At 58.5% G+C, this 11,587-nt stretch overlaps 1 protein-coding gene across 4 annotated transcripts in view; it reads right to left on the minus strand.

Moving 5' to 3' along the window:
- Window positions 1-8,128, minus strand: part of MMEL1 (membrane metalloendopeptidase like 1) — a 28,079-nt gene extending 19,951 nt beyond the window's left edge. For 3 of the 4 annotated variants that reach the window (XM_059137030.1, XM_059137029.1, XM_059137031.1), the window contains exons 1-2: window positions 7,961-8,128; window positions 5,917-6,083 (exon numbers count right to left, since the gene is read on the minus strand). In XM_059137030.1, coding sequence (XP_058993013.1) covers window positions 5,917-6,073 — 157 coding nt within the window. In that variant the 5' untranslated portion in view covers window positions 6,074-6,083; window positions 7,961-8,128. The remainder of the gene's footprint in view (window positions 1-5,916; window positions 6,084-7,960) is intronic. The other variant, XM_059137032.1, reaches the window with a different exon arrangement.
- Between the last annotated feature and the right edge of the window lie 3,459 nt (window positions 8,129-11,587).

An 11,587-nucleotide genomic window follows, 5' to 3' on the forward strand; every position in this document is an offset into this window, starting at 1 on the left:
CTTGCAACAATGTATCTCAGTGAGCAGAGCACATGTTAACAGGGATGCTGGAGTGGTCATACCCCACGGGGCCATCTTTGTAACACTGCCCGAGCCCAAAGCTATTCTAAGAAGCTTTTAAATTACTTTTAAAACAACTGGAACACAGAATCTAGGACCTGTGGGACATTATTATTATTATTATTAGGGAGGGAGGGGCAGAGCGAGAGGGAGAGAGAACGTTAAGCGGGCTCTATGCCCAGTACAGACACAGCCTGACACCGTGAGAGGGGCTCCCTCTCACGATCCCGAGATCGTGACCTGAGCTGAGATCAAGGGTCGGATGCCTAACGGACTGAGCCACCCAGACGCCCCAATTATTAAGTGGGACGCAAAACAGCAAGTCCCTTCCGACACAAAGGCCGAATACAAGTGAAGCTTCCTATGGTACTAACATGGGGTCAGTGGGAAAGACGGCAGACAAAGCCCCAAGAAGGATGTCTTCCTCCTCTGTAAGTCCAGATGGGAGCAGCTGTCCTAATGCCCACTGACTCAGAATCCACTCTTTGTTCTCTCTGTGCCCATAACTTCTGGAATACGTGAATTATTTTCACATAGACTCTCTACGTTAAAAAAAATCTTTTGAAAAAAATTTTTTTGACATTTTTGTCTGCAAGTTTTGCTCTTCTGGTCTTGATTTGAATAATTTATGTTCCCTCTGTCTCTTCTTCATGTCTCTCTCTCAAAAAAGAAGGCGGCAGAAATCTCAGACAGGTGGAAAAGAGCCCTCCTCCCTGGGGAAGGCGGGCTGGTCGTCATGCAGCTGTGGGTGTGAGTGCACAGCACCGTGTGGCCAAGGAAACCTCAGGGGGAGACACTTGCTCCAGCAGGCCCAGGCTGGTGGCCTCCCCAGGTGCTCGCTGGAAACAAACACACAAGTTCTCTGGAGGGAAGTTTGCCGGCCCGAGAGACAGGGTCCCCACAGAGGCAGCCGGGGCGAGCATGGATTCACGCTGATGCCAAGACAAGCTTCCACAAGAGCAAAACAGACACGGAACCGTGATCCCCAAGGATTTTATATTTGGGGACTCTCTGATCTGAAGGTGTGGGGCATGATGGCCCCAAACCCAGACCCCGCTCTGCCCCAGGCCTTTGCCAGAGGACATCTTCTCCCTCTCTTGCCTGTGGGTTGGCCGCACGGCTTGCTTTGACCGCAGAATGGGGTGGCAGTGGTGCTTCTGGACACTGTTCCAGGTCTGGGAATAGACCCCAGGAGGCCTGCACGCTTCCCACTGCCCTCTCAGACTTCTGCCGGCAGAGGTACCTGCCCAGGCCTGCTCGCTGGTGCTCGGGGCGGGGGTGGGTGGGTGTCAGTTCCTGTGGAACAGAGTCGCCCTGTGAACCTGACCCGGCGCAGCTGACCCCCCCACCGGGGTGTGCAGACATGTCCCCACAGACGAGGGCTGTTCCCATCCCTGGGTGCTGGGTGCCTGTGCGGCAGCAATACCTCCCTGACGCAGAAAATATTCCCAGTATATTGAAGGAGTAAAAGAAAACACTGAAAACAAGGTCGTGAGACATTAAAAAGAATAAGTTTGTGAAAGAATAAATTATAAATTCTAGAAACACAGAAGAATGTAGTAGCTGAGGTTAATTTTTTTTAAGGATTCCATTTATTTATTTATTTATTTCAAATTTTAATTTTGCACCAGCTTACTTTTGATATTAACTCATTTAAAATACATTTTATTATTTTATTTTATTTATTTATTTTAACGATTTTATTTATTTATTTGACAGACAGATCACAAGTCGGCAGAGAGGCAGGCAGAGGGGGGGGGGAAGCAGGTTCCCCGCTGAGCAGAGAGCCCGATGCGGGGCTCGATCCCAGGACCCTGAGATCATGACCTGAGCCGAGGGCAGAGGCTTTAACCCACTGCCACCCAGGCGCCCACATTTATTTATTTTTTTAGGGAGATGGAGAAAGAGAGACACATGGAGTGCCCATGAGTGGGGGGAGGAGCAGGAGGAGGGAGAGGGAGACAGGAAGACTCTTAGACTCTGCTCAGCAGGGAGCCCTTTGCAGGTCTAGATCCCATAACCCTGAGATCATGACCTGAGCTGAAACCAGGAGTTGGAGGCTCAACCCACCAAGCCACCCAGTGCCCCCACTGAGATTAAATTAAACAAAAAACAAAAAACAAAAAACACCCAAAATGGATTTTTCCCCTGAACTGCAGTTTCCTTTGCTGGCTGAAGCCGGAGTGACAGCTTACCCCTCTGATTATGGGGTTTTGTCTGAACCTTGCCTGCACTGCGGTACAGAAATATTCAGATGTATTTTTGAAGAATTGACATTTTGCAAAAACACAATCAACCTTTTAATTCATACGTGTGAGCAAAGGCAGTGTCCTAACGTGTATGGGTTCCAAGTTATTGCAGGGTTTTGGGGGGAAATTTCTGCAGATACCATATGGAGGAAGAGAGGTTTAGGGAGATGGAAGGTGGTCGGAGTGACTGACCCAGAAGGATCCAGTCAGAGACGGAAACTCTCCAGAGACACAGGGGATGGGGCAGGGGGTCGAGGACGCACAGAATCAGAATTTGACAACGGGAGAAGAGAGGGAGAGAAGCAACATTCAGAAAGATCGTGCGCCACTTCCCACGGTGAACACGAGGCGTCACGGCTGAGACGCAGGGATCGCAGCCTCTCCAGAGCCAAATGAACAGAACGAATCTTCACAGCTCGATGCCTCCACGGTCAGAGTGAATAATACCAAAGACAGAGAGAACAGAGCTCCGAGGGACGGAAAGTTCACCTGATGAAGATTGCCGGACAGAGACAGCGAGTGCCACTAGTTGGGCAACAGTAGAAGCTGCTCACGCCTCCGGAATTATTTGGAGAAAAGACAAGAGAGGTTCGGAAAAGAACTCCACGATTGAGAAAAGTCATTTGGAACAGACTCGCGCGGACGGGAGTCAGCAGTGAGCGCTGTTGCTGAGCTATTACTACTTTGCCTTCAAGCTGCGTCCCACGACGAACTTAAAATCTATCTTACAAGCAAGAGGTTGATACTGGAGACGGGTAAAGACAGGCTCGTAATAAGATAATCTGACAGTAAAAGAGGAAACCTCTTGAACAAGGCAGCTACTCATGCCGAGGAAACTGGACCCTGGCAGAGAGCTTAGCTGTGAATAACATTCAGGAGAAAACCGTAGATGATGCTGGTGGCTTTACCCCAAAGGGCAGATGCATCGCTGTTGGGCAGGCAGGACCTCGCTGGTGTAGGGAGCTCAATCTGCCTTCCCTTCAGCACGTCAACCACCACCCTGGGAAGTGACCAAACGCACCATTTTGCTATGACATCTGATCGCGAACAGCATGACAGACACAGACATTTTTCTAAGTGTTATTGATGTATTAAATCTGGGGCCCTCAAGTAAGCCTCTAACATATGTACTATGCTATGTTCCATTTTACAGGTAGGGACACTGAGGCACAGAGGCAAGAAGGGAACCTGCCACGGTCACACAGGTAGATTTGGGGCAGCCGGCATGCCTGGGCGTTCACGACCTTATAATGCCTCCTTGCCATCCCGTGGCGACAGTAAAAGGTTCACAGTCAAGGCTTGGACGGGAAGACACACGAGTCCGGGAGTGGGCAGTATTTTTTCTGTGAAGGACCAAGTAATCGATATTTTAGGCTTTGTGAGCCACATACAGACCCTGTCTCGCCTATTTAACTTAATTATAGCAAGAAAATACCCAAAGACAGTACATGAATAAATGGGCACAGCCGTGTTCTAATAAAACTTTATTTGCCAAGATGGGCCGCGGTTTGCTGGCCTCTGCGCTGGACAGTGATTGTCGCTGCCCGTGGGAGCAGGATTCCGGGAGGGGCTCTGTCGCCCACTGGAATGTCTATAAAGACGTTTGATGTTCTGAAAAGGCTTCATCTCTGACTTTTAAAATAACACCTATTTAAACAAAAAAATCTAAGATAACGCCTTAAAGGACAACGATCGAAAACCCGCGAGCTGGCTCTGGAAGAGCAGAGAACAAACTGTTAGCGGCGTGAGAAGCACGAAAGAACAGAAAAACCAGAGTCTGCAGTAATCATGGTGAACGCAGAGACACTCTGCTTCAGGGAAGAGACGAGGACCCCAGTCCGGCTCCGCGCTGTTGCAGGAGACACAGCGACAGCAGGAGACACACAATGTTCGAAAGAAAAATGGAGGAAAACCGGCTAAGCGAGCGGGCCCAGGCAGTCAGGCTGGTCCCCGGCGAAACAGAATTCGAGGCAAACAGCATCAAGGTAGAAAGGGTCATTATGCCCTGCGGGGTCTGGGGAGATGCGCACGGTTCTGCAGCACGAGACTCAACACACCAAATCCCCAAACAGGGAGAAGACCTGCCTGGTGTCTCGGAGGGACCTGCATCTCCGGCTTCACCTAACGGTCGGTCAGGCGTCCTCCCCCACCCGTGCGGATGCTGACAGCGGGGACCTCGGGTTAGTCCTGCAGCGAGGAGTCAGTGCCCCATAAACCACGGTTTCCGACAACAGCGCAGTTAACGCAGAAACCAATAAAAAAAAGGGTAACTAGGAAGATCTCCATGCATCTTGATTAAAAAAAATATTTTGAAATATTTTGAATATTTTGAAATAACTCATGAATCAGTGGAAAAGATCCTCATGGAAGTGAGAAAGCGCTTGGACACAAACAGCGACGCTGCGTGTAAACCCCCCGTGGACACCAGGGCCGGGGCCGAGATGAGCTGGCAGGTCACATCTGCGGGTGGGGGCACGGGGTTCGGAGGGAGGAGCCCCGGCCGAGTCCCCATTTGTACTTAGGAGACCACGAGGAGAAAAAGGCAGACTGGGTAGGGGTTGGGGGCCAGAGCCAGCGCCAGCGCCAGCGCCCCTGTTCAGTGAGCCCTGAACAAAGTCTCCTGGAGGTCTGGGCTCCCCGAGGCTCCGTGCAGCCAGCAGTCCTTCCCCTGTCCCCTGCCCATGCAGCAGAGCCCATCTACCCTGCAGGAGACCCTGAGGGGCCAGAGACCAGAGCAGCCGGCAGGGTCCGCAGGCGCAGGCACGTGCACAGGCTGGGAGGGGCCCTGGGCTGGGACGTCGGTCACACTCACAGACTAGCAACGGATGCACCGTCCACCTCAGAGCAGACAGCCCTGGCCCAGCCAGTGGGGGAACATTCCAGGGACAACATTCCACTGTTGAGAGTGCCAGGGGAGCACCTCTCCTGACTCCGTGAACCCCCGAGTCCATGCCTGAGGTGGTGCCTGTAGGCAGCAGGGGGCGTGGCTTGCACACCCTCCCAACCCAAGCCAGGGACAGCCCTTCCTTGGCCACCATGCGGGGAGGGGGTGGGGGGGCTGGGCGGGGGAGGGGAACAGAAGAGGCAGTGTTGGCCACGCCCCCATCGCTCTGGGACCCCAGGCCGACCCCTCCCACCATCTCACAGTAAGCAGAGCCGGTCTGGGAGGCCGCAACCCTTAGCCAGCTGGCGTGGGCGTGGGGGTGGGGGTGGGGGTTGGAACCCCAGCAGGTCCTTCCCGACCTGCGACCAGCGGCGGAGACACAGGTGAGCCGAGGGGATGGGCGGGGGCGGGGGGTGTCCTCAGAGTCATGCGCTGGGCTGGGCGGGCTGTGACCTGTGGGGCGCAGTCGCCGCCTGCGGGAGGAGAGAGGGCTGCGCGGACGGTGTGGGGGACCTGGTCTGTGCATCTCAGGAGTCCCGCAGTGGCCGCAGCGCAGAGGCTGCAGAGCTCGCCCGCGCCAGCCCGCCCTCGACAGGGCCTTCTGGTAGGGGCTGCCCGACCCCTGCCTGTCAGCGCCCAGGGCAGACCCCCCTGCCCAGCTTGACAAGACTGGCTCATCAGGGTTGAGGGAGACAGCGGGGGCGGGGGGGCGCCTTCACTTACCTCTGCTGTTGGTGGCATAGAGGAGGCCCAGGGCCACCAGGGCGCCTGTCGCCAGCAGTAGCAGCAGCAGCAGCCCCCCCTCCAGGAAGCCTCGGTGCTTCTGTCCCGACCAGCCGGCAAGCTCCACCATCCCTACTGGGCTTTCAGGCTTCCCCATCACCAAGTCTCTAGCCAGGGGAAAGTGCACAGCTGAGAAACCCCAAGGCCAAGGGCAGGGGCTGTGTCTGGCCAGGGTGGGGACACCAGGCCAGGGGAGATGTGTGAGGAGCCCCTGAGGCCCTCCCCAAGGCTGGGAGGCCTGACGCTCACTGGGGGCAGGTGCTGGTCCTTGGAGGATGTTCGCTCTCCCATTGCCAAGTCCACACCCGTGGACTTGCGGGTGCAGCCCGTGTCTCTGGCTTGCGGCACCTACCCTGGGCCAGAGTCTTTGAGTGCCCGAGGCAACAGTGGGGGGGGGCAGTACCCGGCGTGCCAGCCATGGTGGCAGCTCTTGCCAAGGTCAGCTTCTCCAAGCCCGCTCTCTGGAGGGGAGGCCTAGGGACCCCTCTGCTCACCGCCGGAGGAGCCCTAGGGGCCCAGCCAGCCCAGCTCCCATGCTTGCCAATGGCCACTGCTGTGGAGCCTGCGGGAAGCTGGGAGAGGGGGTCCTGGATATACGGGCTTGGGCACCGGGTCAGGAAAACCCTCTGGGGGTGGTGTGGGCCTCTGGGCCCCCTGCCCACCTTTCCTGCCTAGAGCCCAGGAATGGGAGGTGGGGGAGACCAGAAGGACCTGCGCCCATGCAGGCAGTGACCAGAAGGCCAGGCAGGAACAGGCTGACCAGCTGTAGCGGTCACTTGGGGGTGTGCCGCTCCTGTGCCTCCCTTCCCCAAAGGGCCCTGCCTGGTCCTTTGAGGGGCCACACCAGGAGGTGGGTGTTGGTGGTGGATGCTTGGGGCTGCCACGGTGTGCAGAGGGGGCCTGTGCTTCTGTGTGCGCGTGTGTGAGGACGCACACACGTGTGCGTGCGTGTGCTGAGCCCCGCCCCGGACAGCTGCGTCTGGGGCCGGAGAACAGAGGGCCGCCCCTCCCCTCCCCGAGCCAGACTCCAGGTCCTCGACGCCCACCACACCTCTGCTCTGGAGTCCCAGCGCCTACCCTGCACCAGGCTGGGCGGGGAGCTCGGGAGAAGCCAGAGGAAGGCAACCCTCTTGTCCAGCCCTGGTGGGGAGGGTGAGAGGTTCCTCCCTGCCAGCACCAGGGGCCACCTGCCCCATGACCCGACTGAGCGGAGAAGCCAGGCCGGCTCTGATCTCAGGATCCCCAGGGGACCTAGTCACCTCTCTTTGCACCCGCTCTGGTCCTCCCCACCACACCCCCAGACAGACCCCACCTCAGGGGTTTTGCCCTTCGCCCAGATTCCTGTCTGCTCTCCCCTCACGCTCCAAAAGTCCTCGCTCAAGGTCACCTTCCCAGTGAAGCCTTCCCTGGGCCCGTATTCACCAGAGCCAGGCTGACCCCAGGCCCGATGGGGTTCAGCCTCTGTGCCTCTTCTGTTGTCCCCCTCCCCGAGGGGAATGTCTGGGCCATGGGGGCGGGGGGCTCGGCCTTCCTGGGCCCCCAGCACCCAGAGTGGTACCCTCGAGCCGTCCGCCACCACCGCTGGCTGAATCAGTTCAGCTGGACGGGTCTGAGCCTTGGCCTGGCCATCCGCCGCCCAGTCTCACCAGTGTGGTCTTTCTCCCATCAGAGCTGGTGAACTCCCTCACTCCTGCCCTGTGGGCTTCCAGGGACCCGCTACGGCTGAGCGGCGCGCTAAGTCTCCTCCCAAGGGCTGAGCGCCCAGCCCAGCGCTAGAGAACCGGGAAGCGGTTTGCGGTGGCCGGCCAGGGAAAGGGGGTTCCTCCGGGGAGGAGCGCGCCGTGTGTGGGGGGATGCCGGCCCCAGGGCTGGGCTGTGCGGAAAACACTCTGCCCGGCGCCCGGGATAGGCTGGGTGCTTGTCGGGAGCACCCCGGTGCTGCCTGGGGAAGCTGGCCTGCGGGCTGGACCCACACTCGGCTCACCTCCAGGTCACTCAGGAATGGCCGCCCCCCGTGGGCAGGTCTCAGAAGGCTGGGTCCGGATGGCCTGTGTTTCGTGCGCGGGGCCAGGTGGGAGGGCTCCCAGGGGCCGGAGAGCAGGGGCTTCAGGTGGCCCCACCGAGGCTTCTGGCCGCCTTTGTGATGCAGGCGTGGGTTCCCTGGAGGCGGGGAGCATCTCCAAGCACAGGCGGGGAGTTCCATCTGGGTTTGGTGTCGGGGGAGGGGGCAGAGGGCCACTCAGGGGGCACCCCTCCTCCTCCTCCATTCCACAGTCCAAAGAGGCTACAGGGGCGCTGGGAAGGAAGGCCAGACTCTTCTCCCTACCCTGCCCGAGACCCAGGGACCAGAGAGCTACACTGGCCACAGGGGCTGCAAAGCCCCCGCCAGGGCATCTCCCCACTTCCCTTTCTAGTGAGGCTGGTGGGCTCCAGGGGCCATGACCGGTGGAAGTTTTGGAAGAGGTGAGGGTTGGGAGAGAACCTTCTGGACACAGAAGCATCCCAGTGCTTCCGGGAGTGAATCAGGTGCCCTGCTGATGGGGGCTGGGGACTCTGGGCAGAGCAGGTCCCACCAGAAGCCAGGTTTCCATTCTTCAGGCCTGACTTGAGTATCAGCACAGTTCTGCTTCTGTTTCAGAATCCCATGGAACAAGCGGTGCCCCCAGGCCCCCGGGGCTCTGGGAGGGTGACAGGGTAGGGTCGATGGTGCCCAGACCCTGCTCAGGCAGCCTCTCTTTTTGGCCCCACCCTGGGAGAAGACAGCTGCAGGGGCGGTTACCAGACAGGACCCCCAGAGCCCAGGCAAGGCTCTACTCAGCCCGCTGTCTGCCTCCCGGCACCCACCCCATCCGAAGGTTGGGAACCCCACCCAGAGCGAGGAGCTGGTAGCCTGGCCTGGAGGCTGCCTGGGCTGCTGTCCTGGAAGAGGAGGAAGTTGAAGTTGGGGGAGTAAGAGGCCAGGACGGCTCTTCCTGGGGCGCTTGGGGTGGGCCAGGGACCCGCCTGGCCAGCCAGAAGCTGCTTCGTGGGGCGTGGTGGCCCTCGACTCTGCAGGCAGCTCAGCCCGGCCAGAGCACCTCTCCTTATGCCGCCACAAGCCTGCCCAGATGCAGATGCTGGCGGAGGGCTGGAGCTCAGCCTGCTTCTCCCACCCCAGCCCTGCTCACGAGTTCTATCTGCAGCTCTGTCAGCGAAAGGCACGCTGTGAGCAAGCGAGGGCCTGGCGAGCCGGGGTGCTGAGCTTGCCCGTTCTGGTGGGGAACCCAGCAAGACAGTGCTCAGGGACCTGGCAGTCAAGAGAAACCAGCAAAGGACCTCCAGTCCTCCAGCCCCAGCCAGGTCCCTGGATGCAGTGAGTCCCAGTCTCATTGCTGCCTGGGACACTCTGGAGGGTGGATTTTAATCCTTCCTCCTAGGTGAGCTCGGGGCTGGTGGACGCTCCCTGCTCACCCCTCCCTGTTGCTTGGACAAAAGATGTGAGATGTGAAGTTGGAGGCCCAGCCCACCCCGGGGGTGGGGGAGGAGAGGTACCACCTCCCTTGACAACCTTGGGACCAGGGCAGGTCTAGGTCACTGCTGCTATGGGCAGGGAGTTCTTCTCAGGCCAGCAGACACCTGCCCCTGACTGCCCCTCTCCTGCTGCCCAGCACCCCCCGTCCCCCACCGCCAAGCAGGACAGTTGTGAGCCATCTGCTGTCCTCTGCATGGAGGCCAGCCCCAACTGGTAGGTGTCTCTGGGCCTCTGTAGGGCAGGATTCAGATCTTTCCTTGGGTCTGCCCGTCCGTGCTGCAGGCAGGCTCAGAGAAGGGAAAGGCTGGAGGAAGCTGGGCATTTCTGGAGCACTCCGAGAGCTGGGGGGAGAGTCTGGCCTGTGGGAGTCCCCCTTCTACACACCTGCTTCCTGATGTTGGGCCTTGGGCATCCTGGCCAGGAGGGAAGGGTTAGGGGTGGTCTGACTGTCCCTGAGCCCCCAAGCCAACCCCAGTCAGAGGAGAGAAGGGAGGCACAAGGCCAGGCACAAAGGTGTGGCCAGGCCGTACCACGTGGGGCAATGGTCACCAAGCTGAGGGCCGTCGGGGACGACCGGCAGCCGTTCGGAGAGGCTGGGTCATCCGACTTCCATGTTGCTACTTCCATGGTCCCTGGAGTTCCTTCTACCAGGTACCTAACCGACACCTTCATGGCTAACGAGGGAGTCTATTAAACCCTCACTATCTCAATCACTGGTGTGGTCTGTCTCCAAAGCACCCCTGACTGATGCATATGTTGGTACCAAGAGCACCCCCATCACCAGACACTCGAAGATGGATCTGGGGTCTGACTGCAGGGCTGTGTTCATTGGGAAGAAAGAGTCATGGTGTGGGGTGATTTCCCTACGGGGGCTGTGGTGCGCCCACCGAATCAGGGGCTGTGGGAGCTCAGATGCCGCCGCACATGGCTGTTCAGGCAGTGGCAGTGGCTGCAGGAGCCGCGGCATGGGGCGGCCTCTCCCAAGCGTCCTGGAGCACACACAGGAAGAGAATGACCAGCTCGGGTCATGGCCCGGGAGTCGGAGGGCTCCGTGGCCCCTGAGAAGCCCCTGCGACAGGCACAGGGCTGCAGTGCGGGCTCAAACATGGCATTTAACTCTGTGAGCCGTGCAGTGACGATGTTGGCTGCGCTTAGAGCCTCACCAACTTTCTAATGAAAAACTGGGGCACGGAGATGGGACCCTAGACCTCGGAGGGGCTCAGAGGAAGCGGAGAACCTGGAACCGCCAAGTCCTCCAAGCCCCTTTGCAGTGGATGCAGCTGGGCTCCCCACTGGGTGACGTGCCTTTTCTTTCTTTATAAATCCTGAGAGCCTCATGGGCTTGGGAAGGATGCTGGCTCTGTTCAATCTCCACTACCCACCCCCCCCCCTCACCCATTTGCTCTAGACCCACAGAAGGGATCTCATCTCAGCATCTTCGGGGTGTGGGGCTCAGGTGTGAAGCTGGTCCTGCAGGAACCAGCACATGCACCCCCGTAACTGTAAGATTCCGCTAATCCGCACTGGGACCTGCGAATCGTGTGTGGGAATGGAGTCAGGGGGTCGGGCCACGGTAGAGGGGGTACAGCTCTGGGCTGGGCTGGCCCTACTGCTGGGGGTATGCGCCCCACGGACGCTGGAGCTAACGAGTGGGCATACATCAGCGGCTGGCAGTGATGCCACCAGGCCACGTGGCTGTGTGCCCTCTGCACCGGGGTCTACTGTTAACGAACGTGAGATGCCAGAACCTCCCAGAACAGAGCAGGCACCCAAAGGAGCAGGGAGGGCTTCTCACATGTGATTGTGCACTACCCCCCCTCACCCCTGCAGCCCCCAAGAGGGATCACAGGACTTATCTTCTCCAGGCTCTGGTTGCGATGAGCTGTAGGGCTGTGCGTCCTGCTCCTGAGCCAGCCCTGCATTCCTGCGCGTGCTGCTCTGGGTGTGTTCCTAACATGCTGCCTGACCCGGGTAAACTGCTTTGTAGCTTCCTTTTGGTTGGGATTATGCTTTCTTCCGCAAAGAACTTAGAAGCCTCTTTTTCTTGGCCTGGAAGGGTTTAGAGACATTTGGACTTGACTGTTCCTTAAAGGTTGACAG

This window comes from Mustela lutreola, chromosome 10, assembly GCF_030435805.1.
Source record: "Mustela lutreola isolate mMusLut2 chromosome 10, mMusLut2.pri, whole genome shotgun sequence".
Lineage (NCBI taxonomy): Eukaryota > Metazoa > Chordata > Mammalia > Carnivora > Mustelidae > Mustela > Mustela lutreola.